General features: G+C 38.9%; 1 protein-coding gene across 1 annotated transcript in view; it reads right to left on the minus strand.

Annotated features, from left to right (window-relative positions):
• The window catches only part of atp10b (ATPase phospholipid transporting 10B), a gene marked incomplete at its 5' end in the record, with an annotated part of 44,608 nt that extends 38,144 nt beyond the window's left edge, over positions 1-6,464 (minus strand). The window contains one exon of the mRNA XM_084429743.1: positions 6,055-6,464. Coding sequence (XP_084285869.1) covers positions 6,055-6,464 — 410 coding nt within the window. The remainder of the gene's footprint in view (positions 1-6,054) is intronic.
• Positions 6,465-20,579: the final 14,115 nt, after the last annotated feature.

A 20,579-nucleotide genomic window follows, 5' to 3' on the forward strand; every position in this document is an offset into this window, starting at 1 on the left:
TTGGAATACGGTTTTGTGCTCCCTGCTTCAAAAAGTATTGACTACGATCTCAAAGTAAGGCCGGAAAATTCAGGATTCTACACACAATAATACCTACCGCAACATCACTTACTATAAGACTGTCCAAAATCCTAATTCCTTCACTTACACTGTAAAAAGTGGCAACCTACAGTTGTTACCGTAAAGAGCTACTTATACCTGATTTAAATAATAAAAAATAGTTTGTTTTGTATAAATAATGGGTAAAACTTAAGTTTAGAGTCAAATTATTACTATTAACTAGTTGCTTAAAAGCATGCATATTACTATGATATTGGCTGTTTATTAGTACTTGTGAAGAACATATTAATGCCTTATTTTGTATGACCACATTCTACATCCCGTAATTCTACCTAATACCTAAACTTAACAACTACCTTACTAACTATTAATAAGCCGTAATTAGGAGTTTGTTGAGGCAAAAGTCATAGTTAATAGGTAGTTAATAGTGAGAATTGGACCCTAATCTAAAGTGTGACCAAATAATGCAGTCAGTGATGTTATAATGATATTTTGACCATTTTTAGGTTACCATTTTTTTCTGTATACGAACCTGGATATATTTTATGTAGCCTATACATACAGTGGGCAGAATTATTGGCACCCCTGGTAAATATGATCAAAGATGGCTGTAAAAATAAATTGCATTGTTTATCCTTTTGATCTTTCATTCAAAAAATTCTCAAAAATCAAACCTTTCATTGAAGTAAAATAATTGAAATTGGGGGGCACATCACATTATGAAATAAATGTTGTTGTTTTTTTCAAACTCGTTGGCCATAATTATTGGCACCCTTTTATTAAATACTTTTTGCAACCTCCTTTTTCCAAGATAACAACTCTGAGTCTTCTCCTATAATGCCTGATGAGTTTGGAGAACACCTGACAAGAGATCAGAGACCATTCCTCCATACAGAATCTCTCCAGATCCTTCAGATTCCCAGATCCATGTTGGCGCTTCTCTTCAGTTCATCACACTCATTTTCTATAGGGTTCAGGCCAGGGGACTGGGACGGTCATGGCAGAAGCTTCATTTTGTGCTCAGTGACACATTTTTGTGTTGATTTTGATGTGTGTTTTCGACCGTTGTCCTGATGGAAGATCCAACCACGGCCCATTATAAGATTTCTAGTAGATGCCATCAGGTTTTGATTTTTTATCTGTTGGTATTTGCTAGAATCAGTGATACCAAGTGTCTGAACAAGATGTCCAGGACCTCCAGCTAAAAAAATAGGCCCACAACATTAAAAATCCAGCTGTTTATTTAACCGTGGGCATGGGGTACTTCTTATCCCGGTTTGCACCAAATCCATCTGGTGTGTTTGCTGCCAAAAAGTTATATTTTTAAGTTTCATCTGACCACAGAATCCGGTCCCGCTGAAGTTCCAGTCGTTTCTGACAACTGAATATGCTGGAGTTTGTTTTGGATGAGCGAAGAGGATTTTTCTTGAAACCCTCCCAAACAACATGAGGTGCTGTAGGGGTTGTTTGATTTGTATTTTTAGGCTTTCTGACCCCAAGACTCAAGTAATCTCTGCAATTCTTCCATCTGTGATCCTTGGAGAGTCTTTGGCCCCTCAAACTTTCCTCCTCACCATGCATTAAGACATTATAGACACTATGATAGACATAGACACTTTAGTTATTTTCTTACAGCCAATTTCTATTTTGCGAAGCTCAAGAATCTTTTGCTGCACATCAGAACTATATTCTGTGGTTTTACTCATTGTAATGGTGATAATGTGAGTTTCACCCCACTTTCAATTCTTTTACTTCAATGAAAGGTTAGATTTTTGCGAATTTTTTAAATGAAAAATCAAAAGGATAAACAATGCAGATTTATTTTTACAGCCATCTTTGTTCATATTTACCAGGGGTGCCAATAATTCTGCCCAAAACTGTATCTGCATCTGTATGATTACAACTTATATTTAAGCTACAACATAGGCTGCATCCACTATAATGCCACTCCATGACAAACAATCTTCTTTGGAATAGCATGCACTGATATACTACTATAAGACCAGAAACAAGTAAATGTATATAGTCAGTGAATAAATACATTTAGAATTCATGTTAAAATGATCTGAATATAATATAACCCAGCTGTCTAAAACTGAGACATGATTAAAACAACAGCAAAGCACATATTGTGAATAATAGAAATGGTAAAAGGGGTAGTTTTTCCAACACCCCCTCTGGGCATGACATGCAGGCACTTCAGGACAGTTTGAGTTTCGACTGACCCGAGCCAGTTCCTGCCCCTGTGTTGCTGGGCCACCTGGGCTCCCCCGTATGGAAACACTTCGGGAATCACAAAATGGAGCAGCGGCTTAGCTCAAAATAAAATGAAAGAGACTAAGTAACCATGGCAATAAGTGATGGATTTGGAATCTCTTTTGGAAGTAAAAATATATCTCAGGGTGTACCTGTGACTGCTGCGAAATTTCTCTCCCTCGCCTCTCTCTCTCTCTCTCTCTCTCTCTCTCTCTCTCTCTCTCTCTCTCTCTCTCTCTCTCTCTCTCTCTCTCTCTCTCGCCCCTAGTCTCTCAGTCCTTCCACCTCTCAAGTGTGGTGAATTACTAATTTTTTCCCACCAGCTATTCAGTCATTTTAAAATAGATCTAAATGATGCCTCTCTGTCTACCCCTCTGATGCAACACAATGATGAGGATCTCGTCAAAATGCACACAATGCGTTGGATGCAAGACATTGTGCTGCTCTTCAAAAGAAGGAAAAAAAATCTCCCACACAAATTTTATTTCTAGGTCAAAAATTCCCATGGGGTTTCGAAACACAGATGAAGTGAAACACAAATTCAAGCGAGCCTGCACCACGACACTGCTCACAGAAAGATGGGGCGAGAGAGAGAGAGAGAGAGAGAGAGAGAGAGAGAGAGGCAAGAAAGAGTGCAGAGAGCAAGAGAGACATTTGATGTAGTCACTGTATAGTCACCAGCAACTTCATCTTATTTATTTTTATATATTTATAAAATCCTCTACCAATTTTCCAGTGTAATACACCCAACAAGGAATGCAAAAACCATTCTGTTCAGACAGCTAAATGATTAATGAGCACCCATCTGCACTACAGTATTCATTAAGTATGTTAGTCTATGTAAATAAATCCTAAACGGTCGCATTTTTAAGATGCTTTGTAGGCTTATAGTGAAAAGATGATTCACTTTTTAAAATGTGTCTTGCAATTGACCCTTTGCAAAGACACCTCCCCCTTAGTTACTGTTGCTAGGTTCAACAAGCCTTGATGCTCTCTCACGTAACACATAATTTTCTCACGCACTGAAGAATACATTGCGGAGCAAAGAGGACACTAACAACGCACCGACAGACAAGACACGAGTTAAATGTTACAATTCCCCCGGGTTAGTTGTAACATACCCTGGGGTGAGATGTAACATTATGATATCCATCGTTGTGATATATATAACATTTATGAGATTATAATATAACATTTGGTTTTGCTGCTCCAAATGACTGGAATGCGCTACAACAGTTATTGGAATTTGAGTCATTTATTTCAATCTCTGCATTTAAAAAACTATTAGGGAGTGTTGTTATCACAACTTGTAAAGGTTTTAAATGAATCTATATGTCTGTCTGTGTGTGTGTATTGTAATGTGTTAGTATGTTTTTCAGGAGATTTTAACTCTTCTGCCAGGCTGTTATTGAAAATAAGAACTTGTTCTTAAATGACTTGCTTGGTTAAATAGATTAAATTAAAATGAAATAAGGATTATGGGGGGAAATGTGTTTGGGAACCCTTGCATTAGCATCATCAAACTGAATAATCTGCATGTGTGTGTGAGAGAATGTTTGTTACTGTCTGTCATAATTGGCATTAATAAAATGCCATACAATTTTGCCACAGATCTTACAGACTTTCCCAGCTCTTACATATCATCTGATGCTCTCTTCAGAATGCTGAGAGACACCCCTCAGTTAGACCTAGGCACACTGTAATTCAAAGAAAACATATAAATACAACTAAAAATGTACTTGGGGTAGGTTGTAACATGCTTCATTGATGTTACAACTAACCCATGTCTTGTAGCCATGAACTAGCTCACCATTTGACGGCCAAAACATTAGTACTAATAACTACAAAGTTACTTTCTTACATTAAAATTAGTTTTTCTGCTTTAAAATCTGTTGTGGCTGCCACAGGGCTCTACTTACTCACATGTGGAAAAAGGACTAAACCGAGCATGTGGGAAGTGAATCAGGATAACAATGTTGTTGAAGAAATTGGAAGTGTTACAATTAACCCGTGTTACAACCATCCCCGGTCTCCCCTAAATATCGTTTTGTGGTTCTTTAATGAATCGGGACAGATCGCTGTAGCACCTCAGTTCAAGCGGCATGTGAACCGATCATCTCTTCCTACTATAGCACAAAATAAGCATGAATGAACATCAGAAGGTATGTTGATTCAACCATGAAAATACGTCAATAGACACCATTTTTCAAATTTAAGTCCACCGATCGTTAATCTTTGAACTCTCCTGTCTGGTTTGTTTGTCAGACAAAATGGATTCAGTGTTATGATTGGTCAGATCGCCTGTCAACCAGACTCTCAGCGAAAGGTGAATAGAGTGCATTAGCGCCAGCCCTCTTTTTCATTTGTGCTGGTTCCAGAAGTATTTTTCTCTTTCATGTTTCCCAGTGGGATTTTTTTTTAAGTCTTTGTTAAAGAGTTAGAAGCCACGATATACCCTATGGAGAAAATGAATGACCTTTTTACTTTCGGAACCAGACTGGTGCTCTCTATTCCTATGTTCTATTCTATTATTTTTTAAAGGGGTCATGACATGAAATTTGTAAAACTAAAATGCACCTATAAGAGGTTTTTGTATCATCAAACCATCCTGCAAGTTTCACAGCGGGGTCTGTGGCTTCATATGGGAAAATTATATTTGCATATCACTGCCTCCAGAGTTAGACGATGACGAATCTTCGCATCATAGGCCCCGCCCACTAGCATTCAGTCACTTAACGACTGATACTTGCCTGCACTGGCTTGATTCTGACAAGTGTATGTTCGTTTTATATGCATAATGTTTTCAAAACACCAACTCATGTGCAATAGTGAGTGGGTGCTGATACTGTTTCCTATGCAATGACGTTAGCCAATCACAACAGTGGCCGTTTACTGACAAGCCTTAAAGGAGCCGCCCTTAAAAAAACGAATCATTTCAGACAGAGGGTCAAAATGAGCATTGAAAATAATAAAATAATATATATATGTGTGTGTGTGTGTGTGTGTGTGTGTGTGTGTGTGTGTGTGTGTGTGTGTGTGTGTGTGTGTGTGTGTGTGTGTGTGTGTGTGTGTGTGTGTGTGTGTGTGTGTGTGTGTGTGTGTGTGTGTGCATGCGTGCGTGCGTGTGTGTGTGTGTAAAAAAAGTATTAACATTATAAGTGAACCTCAGGGAGCATATTAAGATGATAATTAAAAAAATCAATGTCATGACCCCTTTAATGCAGTTTTTGAATGTGTTGTGTAAATGAACCATTTAAATGTTTCATCTCACTGTTCGTCAGCATTCAGCATTAATTTTTAGCACCTTAGCAGTTTTTCAGCATTTCAGAATTGATCCGATGGTAGGAAAGTGCCTTATGAAATGCAGGGTGCATGAATAAATACATTTTTATAGTGTTCATTTTGCTTGTTTTAAAATAATTTGTTTTAGTTCAAATGAAGCATGGCTAATTTATTTAATTAATTAATTTTATTAGCTACATTAATTCAATATGTCAATAAAAGTTTGAAAATAATCAGCTTTATCATAATTACAGAAGAAATAGGCCTACTTTAAATATCTTTTTTGAATGGGCTTGGAATATTATGTTCTACAACAGGGGGCAATAAGGTTGAGAACTGCTACATTAAAGTAACATGTTGAACTGACAACCCTATCATATATTTTAATAGTAATATTTTGTGAATATTAATCATATACTTCACAGTTATTACACCAATGACGTGCAAGCTGTTTACCTGCTGAATATGAAGCAAGGCATATTGTTGAGCTGCTGGTCACTCTGGTACCTCCGGAAATCCTCCCAACCATCCTTGACAGCGGTCAGTGCCAGGATGACACAAATGGGAATGAGAGCCACCTCCGGCTGGAACGCGTTCACCACCGGGACGAAATTCAAGATGGCCAGGCCCACAAAATAAACGTTGGCCATACGGTGGAACTGCTCGAATAAGTTCATAGGGATGAAAGACCAAAGTGTATATTTGTTGGTTTTGATCGCGTTGCCCTCATACTGGCGGTTCGGCTGGTCACGCTTCTTCAGATCTTCAAAGGGCAGGTTGGAGACCACCTTCCTGATGGGTCTGTCCTGGTCCCTGTGCCTCGTCCAGCCCTGCCAAAGAAGGGTCAGAGGATTTGTCCAGGTCATGATGTCTCAGCCAAAATAAACCTGCCCTGCATGACACTTAGATCTGGAGCTTTAATATGAATCCTGCAGTTTTGGGGGGGTCCTCCTGCACAGCTACCAAAATTTATAAGAAGCTGCCCTTTATGCCTCTCACATCACCTGTACGAGTGAGAAATGCGGAGAAAAAGAAAGAGAGAGTGAGTCAGAAAGCGAAAGAGAGATAGAGAGCAAGAATCTGTGGGTTGAGACTACACCTGTTAAACTCCCCTGACCGCCCTCTATGGGAACAAACACCTGTCTGAGGTGAAGGTATGCTGTCAGTGCACCGAATGCCACAGATACAGCGTCAGAATCAAAGCTGGAAATAAAGATTCAAAGACACAACGGCACCCCAGTGACCCAATTACATTAATCAAAGCTCTGAGCAGGATATACTCAAGCTCACTGCAGTCATCCGCATAAATAATAGTGCATGTTCACTGCAGACACAGTGTTCACATTACCGGTCAGAAGCCTGAACATTTTGTTAATTAAGTTAAAAGGAAAATTATAAAAATGATTTGTTCTGAAGATTTATGCTTAAATGCTTGAAATTGGATTTTTAAAAAAGGTACAAAAGCTGTCACTGGGGTGGTATCTTTTCAAAAAGTGTACGTCTTTTAACCCCTGAAGGGTGCAAATAAATACCTTAAAGGTACATAATAGTACCTAAAGTGTACCACCACAGTGACCGCTTTGTATCTTTTGGTACAAAATGGATTACTTTTCAAAACAATCATTTTTAATATATATATTTTTTTTTTTTTAGTTGAGGAATGTAATTGTAGAAAGTGAAGGAAAAAAAACAAACTCTAGTCTTCATGTGAACTCTTTCAGTGCTGTTTCAAATGCATCCCAGGATGCACCTTGTGATGCTGGTTAGAGAAAGAGTGGCTGCATCTGAAATCGCATACTTCCCTACTATATAGTGGGCGAAAAACAGTATGTGACAAAAGAATCATAAAAGAGTAGGCAAAAAGTACCCGGATGACCCACTACTTCCGGTGAGATTCTGAAGTATGCATATGATGGACACTTTACTATCCCATGAGGATACGGGAGAGGATTTGTGAACGGAAGTGAAGCAATGTAACTGACGCTGGTAGGTCACATGATAATAACAACATGGCGAATGTAGTACGTCCAGATTATATTCATACTACATAGAACATACTTTTTTTTTTTTTGGTCGTGAAGTAATTGCTTATTCAAAATAAGTACCTACTCAAAAGCTTGTTTAACATTTTTGAGCGCTACATTATCCACATAATTCCATTTTCGTTTCATACTTCAATGACTTTACTATGATTATAAAATGTGGAAAATAGCCACGATAAAGAATGAAATGTCTAAACCTTTTTCTAGCTGTGTATTTTGAGGATTAAGCCAGTCAGTGATGTCGTGCTCATGCAATGAAGACAAACTTGTTTGCAGGCGGATGTCATCATTTCCTGCAGTATTTTTAAGACCTATGTGTCACTTCACCTGACACGAGTACAAAAATACAATCCTGTCTATCATCACCTCCACTCGGCCCATACTAATACAAAACATCTATACATTACATGTGTGATAATGATGAGGTTTGTCAAGTCTTACATCAAGAGAGAAGTGACGGATGAAAATTTAAAGAGAACTAGATTTTTTCTGACATGCATTGCTATGTGGTTGCTAAAGTGTTCTGAGTGGCTTCAAGTGCATTGCTATGCAGGGTTAAAACTTCACAATTAGATTTCATTTGTTTCCATTAGTTAAAGGGTTAGTTCACCCAAAAATTAAACATTACTCACCCTCATGTCATTTCAGTCCTGTAAGACTTTTGTTCATCTTCGAAACACAAATGAAAATCTTTTTAATGAAATCTGAGAGATTTCTGTCCCTTCATTGACAGCTACACAACTACCACTTTCAATGCCCAGAAAGGTAGTAAAGACATCATTAAAGTAGTCCATGTGACTCCAGTGGTTTAACCTCAATTTTATTTAGCAAAAAAACATAATTTATCACTTTATTAACCAAATATTAATCTCCAATGCGCATTCATGAGAGTACCACAAAATGCATATTTTGTAAATAAAGTTTCTTTTGCGCAAACAAAGCAAACGTTGCTTCATAAAATTGATTTTAAACCAAGTCACATGGATAACTTTAATAATGTATTTAATACCTTTCTGGGTATTTAAAGTGGTAGTTGTGTAGCTGTCAATGTAGAGACAGAAATCTCTCTGATTTCATCAGAAAGATTTTCATTTGTGTTCCGAAGATGAACGAATTCCTCACGGGTTTGAAACAACATCAGGGTAATTAATGACAGAATTTTCTTTTTTTGGGTGAACTAACCCTTTAATTGCTTTAATTTACATGAACTAACAAAGAAAAATATTTTAATGTTAATTTCAGCATTTCCTAATACATTATTAAAGCCATGTATCTGTTAATATCATTTTATACTAATAAACTTGCTCTAACATGAACTAACAATGAACAGTTGTATTTTTATTAACTAACATTAACAAAGATTAATAAATACTGTAACAAATGTATTTCTCATTGAATTACTAACTACTGGGGCCGTATTCACAAAGAATTTTAAGGCTAAAAGTAGCTCCTAACTGGCGAATTTAGGAGCAACTCCTAAAAATAATGGGCGTGTCACTCGTAACTTTAGGACTCCTAATTTTTTTGACTAAGAGTAATTCACGAAGCATTTTAGCCCTAAAAGTAGCACGTAAGCCTGGGACAGCTTAAAAGAAGTCGAGAGGACTCCTAACTCACTAAGACCAGAGCCCGTCTACGGAGAGCCTGCCCACTCCCTATTAAGTCCTATTGTACCGAATTTTGGTTGTAGTTCCACCAGAGTTCCACTGGGGGCGCTCGCCATGAGTGCAAAATGAATGGGAGTCTATGGGGCTAGACGGCTAAATGTGTCTCTTTCACCCGATTGCCGTTGAGAAATCTCACATTTGAGTGTAGATTTTGCAAGTTCAACATGGGTTATAGGTCGAAAGTTGAATGAACGAGTACTTATGTCCTTTCGATTTCTTACAGGTTGAGTTGTTGTTGCCCATAACACGCTAGCATTCTGCTAATGAACGCTGATTGGTCAGTGAAGGACTGATTACGACCAGAGATACCGCTTGATGTCATCGTGGCATCCAAAGCGGGACCAGAAACAAACAAAACAAAAACTCTTCTAGCACGTGTATTTACCTGTGTCAGCTGTATTGTCGATGCCTCCAGAGAAAACAAAGTGCAGAGCGCGAAAGCACCAAAGTGACTGAAGGATTGCCGTAAAGCAGTATCTCTGGTCGTACGATGTGTATGACGTCATTGACACTTTAAAAGACTTTTTAAAGCAAATAATTGACTCTAAAAAATCTAACACCCAGCAATGTGTAATTTCTTTGCATCTCCTTTCGAATACAACATTCAAATTACTAGACAAAAAATTATATCCTGAGAAAAGTGGATTTTGGTTGGTATAGCGCCATAGACCTCCATTCATTCTGCACTCGTCCTGTGAGCGCCCTCATATGGAATCAGAGTGGAACTGCAACCAGTTCAGAAGCCGGAAGTGTACTGAGAGTGAAACTTCCCGCCTTATTAGACATTCTCTGCTAAGACCTATTCACACACCGCTTTTTGTGGCATTTCACGTTGCGATGTTTTGAAATGCGTACGCGGCGGCTACAGGAGCTTCCAATCGCGAGGGAACAATTTAGCATTGTAGGCATAACTAGGGATGCAATAACGCCACCAACAACAACCAAAACTAGGCTACTCATTGCATGTAAATTAATTGTAACTTTGTACACTTTGCAAATGTAGGCAGAGGCATATAGTGACAGATTAATTCAATAATGTTGCAAAGATATTGCATCAATCCATATGTTTCATTAGGCTACTAGGCTATTTGTTTTGCCTTACTATTTATTCATTTAGGCTTTTTATTCAGTTATTCATCATCTTCCGTCCTTCGCACTACTTGTGTAGCGCACGCATTCTCAGACCTGTCACCTGTCACTCATCATCGTACGGGAGGTGTTTGGAATCATTCCCGCGTTACAATCATCAGCCAATCAAGGTGGTCACTTCAGTCAAGCTCGTGCATGAGTAATGACGTCATCCATAGCAACGAAGACTCACTCTTAGTTTAGGAGTTGTCATTTTTCTTTACTAAGAGTAGGTCTGAAAGGCGTTGTGAATAACTTTTAAGAGAAAACTCCTAGCTAAAATCTTTTAGTGCGATTTAGGAGTACTCCTAGTGGTAAGATAAAATGCTTTGTGAATACGGCCCCTGATCACTAATGAGACCTTATTGAAAAGTGTTACTAGAAAAGCAACTGTGCACCAATTTAATGCAATCTGTGACACAAATATATGGGACATGTTAGCAAAGTTTAGGCCTAATATTTGGACTTATGGGTATGTTCAAAGTATGAGCAATGGTGATGATGCCTGATCAAGAACAACTACTGAACTGTGGGTAAGTATAGACCTTATGTAGCCCCACCCCCTTTCATCGCTGCGCTTGTTGTGTTCTTGTCTTCCGGTTTGTATTTCCACAGGTCTTATGGATTTATGAAATAACCGCTCCTTTTAAAATCCTCTCGGTTTACTAACATATGACATCCGCTTCAAACATTACAATGCTCATGATAACTTTTGTTAACTCTACAAAAAGTAAATCCACTTCACCAGCTAATTCCTCTTTGACAGCGATGCCATAGAAATGTAGAGCTACTGCAAAAACTGAAGTTCAAACACAAAATTCTAAAAAAGCTGCACACTTGTTTCTCAGGGGTCGTATTCACAAAGAATTTTAAGGCTAAAAGTAGCTCCTAACTGGCGAATTTAGGAGCAACTCCTAAAAATAATGGGCGTGTCACTCGTAACTTTAGGACTCCTAATTTTTTTGACTAAGAGTAATTCACGAAGCATTTTAGCCCTAAAAGTAGCACCTAAGCCTGGGACAGCTTAAAAGCAGTCGAGAGGACTCCTAACTCAGTAATACCTATTCACAAACCCCTTTTTGTGGCATTTCACGTTGCGATGTTTTGAAATGCGTACGCGGCGGCTACAGGAGCTTCCAATCGCGAGGGAACAATTTTGCATTGTAGGCATAATGCAATAACGCCACCAACAACAACCAAAACTAGGCTACTCATTGGATGTAAACTAATTGTAACGTTTCATTGTGAATCAAATTAAAATGTTCTTCTCTTTGCAAACGTAGACAGAGGCATATAGTGACAGATTAATTCAATAATGTTGCAAAGATATTGCATCAATCCATATGTTTCATTAGGCTACTAGGCTATTTGTTTTGCCTTACTCTTTATTCATTTAGGCTATTTATTCAGTTATTCATCATCTTCCGTCCTTCGCACTACTTGTGAAGCGCACGCTTAATGAGACCTGTCACCTGTCACTCATCATCGTAGGGGAGGTGTTTGGAATAATTTCCGCGTTACAATCATCAGCCAATCAAGGTGGTCACTTCAGTCAAGCTCGTGCTTGAGTAATGATGTCATCCATAGCAACGAAGACTCACTCTTAGTTTAGGAGTTGTCATTTTTCTTTACTAAGAGTAGATCTGAAAGGCGTTGTGAATAACTTTTAAGAGAAAACTCCTAGCTAAAATCTTTTAGTGCAATTTAGGAGTACTCCTAGTGGTAAGATAAAATGCTTTGTGAATACGGCCCCTGGCGCATAAGGTCTATAGACAGTGTATATGGGAGCGTTCAAAAAATTACACCTTTAGGTGCAGTCACATTAGCTACATTTCTGCAAAATTTCACACACAAAAATATATATTTTGCCTATTGTCAGTAGTGTTGTGATGTACACTGATCAGCCACATCAATGACACTGATTATTTTGTAATGTGGAGGATTCTTTTTCTTGAAGGAATAACATGTATGTGCTTTTGAATACTAAGTCCCCAACACTTGGGACAAGGTGTGTCTGAATATAACAAAAGGGGAAACGGCACTAGACAGCCGTCTAGTTTTGTTATCCAACTTCATGACCCCAACAACAAGCTGAAGTATCAAGGAATCTAAATTTGCTTTTACCTAGTAACAGAGAGTTATACATGTGAAGAACAAATCATATTGGAGAAAATTATGTAATGAATCATGTCACATTTGCCATGCTCCTATTCTATAAAAACTGTTGTACTCTTTATGGATTCTCTCTGAAATTCGTCAGAGATCCTCCCGGCCGTGATTAAAACATATTGAAAGGCATTGTCTGGAGTCTGTCTGTCGGCTGCACAGCAGGTTAGTGGAGCACTAGAGACCTTATTCCCAAGTGATAGTGTTCATAAGGGGCGAGACGTCATCCGACTCAGCAAGACATCGATCAGGAGATGCACTAGAGGATACATTTGTAAGCATTGATTAGGTAACTCTACGCTTGGGTGTCAAGTAGGAGATGCTTTAGTCAGGTGTGTAGGGGAATTTATACCACAGTAACAATGGCACCTTTCAAGGGGTGAGATATACTAGGCAGCAAGTGAACAGTCAGTTCTTGAATTTCATGTGTTGGAAGCAGGTAAAATGGCCAAGATCTGAATGACTCTGACAAAGACCAAATAGTGATGGCTAGACAACTGAGTCAGAGCATCTCCAAAACACTTCTCGGTCCCAATGAACACCCGGTTCTGTTCATTCAGCTACAGCAATATTATGATGCCCATAGGGATTTCCTGGAATGACATGCATTATCTACTTCTGCGGGTCGCGCGAGAGCCGTGCTTCACTGACAAGCTGCGCATAAAATAATCGCAGCCTTTACCAAATCGTGTGCGTTTTCATTTCAATTAATCGTGCAGCCCTGGTTAGTACCTACCAAAAGTGAAAGGAAGGACAACCGGTGAACCAGCATCAGGGTCATGAGTGTCCAAGTCTCATTGATGCACATGGGGAGCGAAGACTAGCCCGTCTGGTCCTATTACACAGAAGAGCTAATGTAGCTCAGACTGCTAGCAAATGTAATGCTGCCCTATGGGAAGAAGGCAGGTCGGTGGAGGGAGTGATGCTCTATGCAATGTCCTGCCGGGAAACATTGGGTCCTGGCATTCATGTGGATGTTACTTTGTCAAATACCACCTACCTAAAGATTGTTGCAGACCATGTACACCCCTTCATGACAATGATGTTCCCTGATGGCAGAGGCCTCTTTCAGCAGGATAATGCAGCCTTCCACACCGAAAAACTGGAATGGAATGGTTTGAGGAACATGACAGAGAGTTCAAGGTGTTTCCTTGGCCTCCAGATTCCCCAATCTCAATCCATTAAGCATTTATGGGATGTGTTGGACCAACAAATCCGATCCATCCAACTTGCAGGATTTGAAGGATCTGCTGCTAATGTCTTGATGCCAAAAACCACAGGACATGCTCAGAGGTCTTGTGGAGTCCATGCCTCAACACATTAGATCTGTTTTAACAGCACAAGTGGGACCTACAGGATAATAGGCAGGTGGTTTTAAAGTTGTGGCTCATCAGTCAGCTCACACAAAAGTCACTTTCAAATCACAAGCAGCTTTCTATTCCGGATGACTGACTTTCGCCCTAACTCAAAATTCCTAAATCACATGGATTCCCAATAAAAATGACCGGATTTCACCTGAACAACGCTAAATGTGACCGCACCTTTTCTCTGCGAGGAATCAAGCCTACATGAACCCAAGCGTTGAAAATCCAGCAACTTGCTATATAATCACTGCACCTCAAGCTACCTCATTCATGTTAAGTGACTAATATATAAATACCATACTGTGATTAAAAGGAGTGAGCTCATATATCTGTCTCGGTGCAAGTATAGCAGCGCACACACACAGAGAGAGAGAGAGAGCCCATTCTGCAGCTGTCACTAGCTGACATGGCCCTGCAGCGCACCATGTGTTGTGTAAGTCTGATGAAAGCAGAGGTTCAGTAGTGGAGCGTACGGCTGCCTCGTCCCAGGATGCCTGGCCCTCTTGTTTCGTGCAGCGCGGTGGAGCAGCTGTTATAGTAGAGCATCACCCCTCTCCCTCCATCCCTCCATCCCTCTCTCTTTCTCTGTTTCCTTCCCCTCTCTTCCATCTTTCCACTTCCTGACAAATAGGACAAAGATCTGTGAATCCTTAATTCCTCCAGTGGCACAGAAGCATTGAAGAGAGGAAAGCATCTGGTTATTCTGCTCTTCTTTTTTTTCAACCCTCTCGCATCTCAACAACACTAGGGCCCTTTCAGAGAGGAAAAGAAAAGAACGAAAAGGGGAGGGAACGAGATCTTGCTTTAAATGCTATATATAAGCCAGTACGATGTTGTGTGTTGAAGGGCCTCTTGTTTTCCCATGTTTTTGTTATGTTTGCTTATAGGTCTCATGTGCATTTCTATCTTCCCTGAGGAAAATATTATTGCTCAGAGGTTGCGCTTTCTTAACCCAGGAGACAGCTCAGTTATGTGCCAGGATTATCTGCAGGATTGCCGAATGACTAAAGAAACGTTATCAGCAAGATGGTGTAAAACTGTACATTTCTTGTCTATTACCACCCACTGCTACGGAATTAAGCACAGTTATAATAGCAAAATATGTGGTAGAGCGTTGCTTTAGTGACGATATTGTATTGCAATATGTAACACCTTAATGTTAATACTGAATCAAAACACTAGTTAGCACATCATTTTTCATTGAAAATGTTTAATGACAATATGTGGCTATGGTTACACTTAAACAGTGTTGGGGGTAACGCATTACAAGTAACGTGAGTTACGTAATCAGATTACTAAGGCATTACTTTTAAATTTACAACAAAACATCAGAGTTACTTTTTAAAATAAGTAACGCAAGTTACTTTATTTTCCCATTAATTGATTGACAGCTCTCCTGTCCCCATGTTGAGAGAAATCGTTCATAAGTGCAGAGGCGTTGTGTTCGCCGTGTGAACATGATAGTTATTGTAGTTCTACACATTCATTTGTTGTTGTTTTATTGCTGCAGTAAGTGTTGAACTTTCTTCTCCTGTGTCCTGTGATCTAGCTTTGTTTGAGTTGCGCCCTCTACTGTACAGGCAGGAATTTGCATTTCCTTCAGCCTGAGGCTTATTTATTTTACTTTTGGTGAGAAAGGGCCTTTACATTTGCCAGAAATAGAACTTTTTGTTATTAAAAGTCAAACCAGCAACCCCTGCTTAAATGAGGAAAACTAATGCAAAAGTAACGTAACGCATTACTTTCCATAAAAAGTAACTAAGTAATGTTATTAGTTACTTTTTAGAGAGTATCACAATATTTTAATGCATTACTTTCACTATCACTTAAAACAAATTAAATGTATGAGATGATAAAAACTTATACCATTAATCGTACCCAGCATATATGTAGAATGTTACCTGAGAGATAGGAAGAGAGAAAGAGCGAGAGAGAGAAAGTGTAGAAAGAAAGAGACAAAGAGGAAGCAAAGGAAGAGTGCCCTAAGAAAGGGACCCAGAAGGAAAGAAGAGCCAGTGAAAAGAATAGTTACAAACTTCTTTTATCCCTTCCTTGCCCATGTGACTGAAAACCAAATGTGAGACATTCAAACTGACCAATCAGAAGATTTCAACTTCCCCCACTGTACTAAAGTTGTGACAATTAGCAGACCCTCCATGTACACACGTCTTGACCTACAAGCCTTGATCACTATCAACACCTCTTTGTCTTTAGGAATTCCAAATGGTCCTTGTGGTAAGAAAAAGAGGGGATTGAAACAGTAAAGCAAATGTCTTTGTTTATTTTTTAATCCCTGTGTGAATACTGTGACTCTGCCATTGCTCTGTTTGAACGAGCATCCCAGCCAGCCTGACACAGTAATGCACAGCAATGGGGTTAGGGTGGCTATCTATCCATGAGGTTGGTGCTATCTAATTTGACTTGAGGAAAAACATAATTATTTGATGTTTGATGACAGTACTTATTATTATTTATGCATTATTACTTATTTACAGTATTCTTACTACTTATCTAAGATAAATAAATGAGATATGTAATACCTATTCACACTGTATGTAAGGGTAATCTACAGCTATGACGTGGAGGCAAAGAACCACTTGACGCAAAGCGGAGTGGATTATCCTGCTTATACCATGGTCATTTGCCAGCATTGACAACTTAGGTTTTCAGCGCCATATTTGACCAGAAGGATCAAATTTACGGTTATTTTCATCAGTTATGGCTCGTTAGATCTAGCTTTCTGTACAGTTTGAACCAGACACAGAGATAAAGTAGTGTGGTAAGACTGCATTTATTTGAATGAATGAATTATAGCATTTATTTTGATTAATTATCACAAGAGAGAGAGAGAGAGAGAGAGAGAGAGAGGTGTACACGTGATACATTGTTCAGGATTCTTTGATGAATATAAAGTTCGAAAGAACGCAACATTTATTTGAAATAGAAATCTTTTGTAACGTTATAAATGTCTTTACGTCACTTTTGATCAGTTTAATGCATCCCTGCAGAATAAAAGTAATAATTTCTTTAAAATAATAATCTTACTCACGGGAGACTTTTGAACGGTAGTGTATGTATGTGTATATATTATTATTATTATGGGTCTAGATTACTTGTTCTCATGGAAAACAAACATAGTTATTACAGGACAAAGTGTTAAATCTGCCATTTTAAATAATAATGCTGGCTGCCAAGTTCAGCTGATATTTTGCTTGGTTTATTAAAAATAATATATATCTGCTCAGGGCTTAAACCTGGGTCTCTTTGCACACTGTATGAAATATAAATCACTAGACAAGTGGGAGATTAATGGGATCTTTTCTCTGGTGAAAAAAATATGAGAAGCAGGAGAATCATTACTTTCTAAGAGACACAATTGAGATATTAAAGAGAAAGTCACAGGAGTCACATCAGCTACTTTGACTAAAATGCTGTGTTTTGAGAAGACTAAGTCGTCTGAGCACAGTCTGTGATGATGGTCCCGCTGTGGCAGCGGTTCAGACGTGACAGTCTTCCTCTCGCTGGCCCGTGTGCAGACTTTTACTATTTAATTACCGCAGCTCCCGTCACACTGACTGCCAACTCTAGGGGTGAACGTGCAACCCTGTCTTTAAGACAGCCAGCTTGTTCTCTCACTTCCTGGCAGAGAGATCTCCATGGCAACTACACTTGACATTGAGTATGGCTGTGCGGCTGCTTTGTGCAGGTGGAGTTCTTTAACATAGTTAGCTTCAGGGCTATTAAGACAGAGGAATTTAATCCTCAGGAGTAAAACCATGGATGACTGAATGCGGAAATACACTGTAAAAACTGATTTTCAGTGAGTCGTAAACAAAGCAAAGATCATTGGAATACTTTTTCAGTCTTTCTACTTCAAAATGTTATTTCGGTGTAATAATTGTAAAAAAAAATCTAGAAATTTCGGAGTGAAGTTTCAAAGTAAATCCTATACCAAAATGTTTCTTTGTATGTTTTTATCTCCATCTTTACAAATAATATAAATAAAATTATATATATAGCAAGGGTTGTTAACATTGTACAATCTGGACATTTACAGTTAAAAAAAAAAAATTTAATTAAAGGGATAGTTCACTTTGAAATTAATTTTTGATTTGTTTTAGCTTACCTCAAGGGCATCCAAGATGTAGGTGTCTTTGTTTCCGCAGTAGTTTCAATTTTGATATTTTTAGGTCAAACCGTTCTTGTCTGTCAGTCATATAATGCAGGTCTGTGGTCACTGTCTCAAAACTCAAGCACAGAGTCCAAATTAAAACAATTCCCCACGTCCAAATGAAACAATTCCCCATCATAAGTACACATTGATGGCCTAAGACACGAAACGAGCGGTTTGTGTGAGAAAACGAACAGTATTTATATTGTTGTTATCTCTTGAAAACAGCACACGTCCAAATGATCTGACGGCGCGGGCGGGTATAGATATATACATAGATGTCACCTTGGCTATGGTTTCGTTCCAATGAACTGCAGTAGCGAAGGCGACATCTAGTGTATACATCTATACCCGCCAGCGGGCGGGTATAGATATATACACTAGATGTCGCTTGGCTACGGTTTCGTTCCAATGAACTGCAGTAGCCAAGGCGACATCTAGTGTATACATCTATACCAGCCCGCGCCGTCAGATCATTTGGACGTGTGCTGTTTTCAAGAGATAACAACGATATAAATACTGCTCGTTTTCTCACACAAACCGCTCGTTTCGTGTCTTAGGCCATCAATGTGTACTTATGATGGGGAATTGTTTCATTTGGACGATGGGGAATTGTTTTAATTTGGATTCTGTGCTTGTGTTTTGAGCCAGTGACCATAGACCTGCATTATATGACTGACAGACAAGAACGGTTTGACCCAAAAATATCAAAATTGAAACTACTGCGGAAACAAAGACACCTACATCTTGGATGCCCTTGAGGTAAGCTAAAACATATCAAAAATTAATTTCAAAGTGAACTATCCCTTTAAGTGAGCATATTCATAGTCTCAAAACAAAAACAAAGTTCTGTCATGAAACACTAGATGGCGCAGGCTGATCGGTCCTTAACTCAATCTGCTTGTAATCGCATCATTCATATAGGGCACAGCTGATTGGTTCCTGCTGTATCAGCAGCCAATGAGCTCGCAGCTCAACCTTCAGATACTTGGTCTGCATTTGCATAGCACTTTCAGAAACCCTCCACCGTCCCCAGCTCCACCTGTATAGATCTGCAATGGGCAATTCAGGTATACTATATTGTACAGCAGCAGCATGTCTTACTTGTTCACTGCAGAGTGTTGTGTATCTATTGGCAGTAGCAAGTACCGTACTTGCTCAGCAGCAGCAATAAACAACAGCAGCAGCAGCGTAGCAGATCTATTCAGGAAAGACCAAACATTTCAATATTGTCATATCCATTACCATGCCAAACACTCTGAGTTGTCATGACAGAACTGAATTTTCCACTTTACAAGCACTGAGAGAATAAATTGATAATAAAAACATATAACAGTGATTCCTTTCACAAAAAGGTATTGGACATCCATTACTGTAAAATTGTTTTAAAAATCATTTTATATATTCACAAACTAATTCTTTAAAGCTATAAGCCTAACTACAAAATGTATTTTCACTATAGACATTCCCTTGACTTTTTAGTTTCTCCAGGCCTGGAAATCACCATTTTAAAAATTCATGCATGTTTGTGAGTCAGTAAGGGTTCTGTTGAGGTGAAAAATCTTTATTTCTGATCTCTATTTCCGCCTAGCTTTCATTTAGCTGTTCCTTTGGCCTACAGGGCCATTCTTTTACACCGAGTCCATAGTGTATTGAAACGTTCATGCCTTTCTGCCTTAATGTCCCCTGTGGCAGCCTCCATTGCCCATGAGAACTGCATTTCCACCCCCCCTTTCTGTCTATCAGAGGAGTGTTTTCGTCCATTATGCATTCTGGCACCCAGTCAGTCATAGCGTGAGCACAACTCCCTACTCCACTCGCTCCTGAAGCACACACACCCCAGTCTCTCAATCACCTGGCGACAATAACACATCTTAATCTTCTCCTCTCCTTTGTATGGAGCTCACATGGATTTATGGTAATTTAAGCGTAATACGTCAACGCACATTGAAGGGCTATTGAAAATCTTCCAAAGTTATTAAAGTGCTCATCATTTTCCAGGGATCCATAAAGATATTAGTCCTGTGCTGTGTTAGCAAAATCCATATTTCAAACAAACCAGAGATAATGAACTGTGAGCAACGCAATCATGTACACGTCCCAACTGGCCTACAATGGGATTAAACGCACAACATGACTGAGAACAAATTCAATATTGTTCTTCTGCTTAATCTAATGAGCTGGTGGATATGTTCAGAATAGTACACTACCATAATACTCGTACTATTTCTGAAGTACATAGAAGGCATACTGTGTGCAATTGGTTCCCCATACATCCGCCAAAACGCGTACAGAATAATGCAAAGTACTCAACTTGACTTTCCTTTTTAGTGTGACAAATGAAATAATTACATATTTAGTGTGACCAGAAATAATTACAACTGTGATTTTAACATCTCGTCAAGGAAAGACTTGAATATGACCAAAAAAAACTGTAAAAAAA

Source organism: Rutilus rutilus (genome assembly GCF_951802725.1).
Source record: "Rutilus rutilus genome assembly, chromosome: 14".
Taxonomy (NCBI): domain Eukaryota; kingdom Metazoa; phylum Chordata; class Actinopteri; order Cypriniformes; family Leuciscidae; genus Rutilus; species Rutilus rutilus.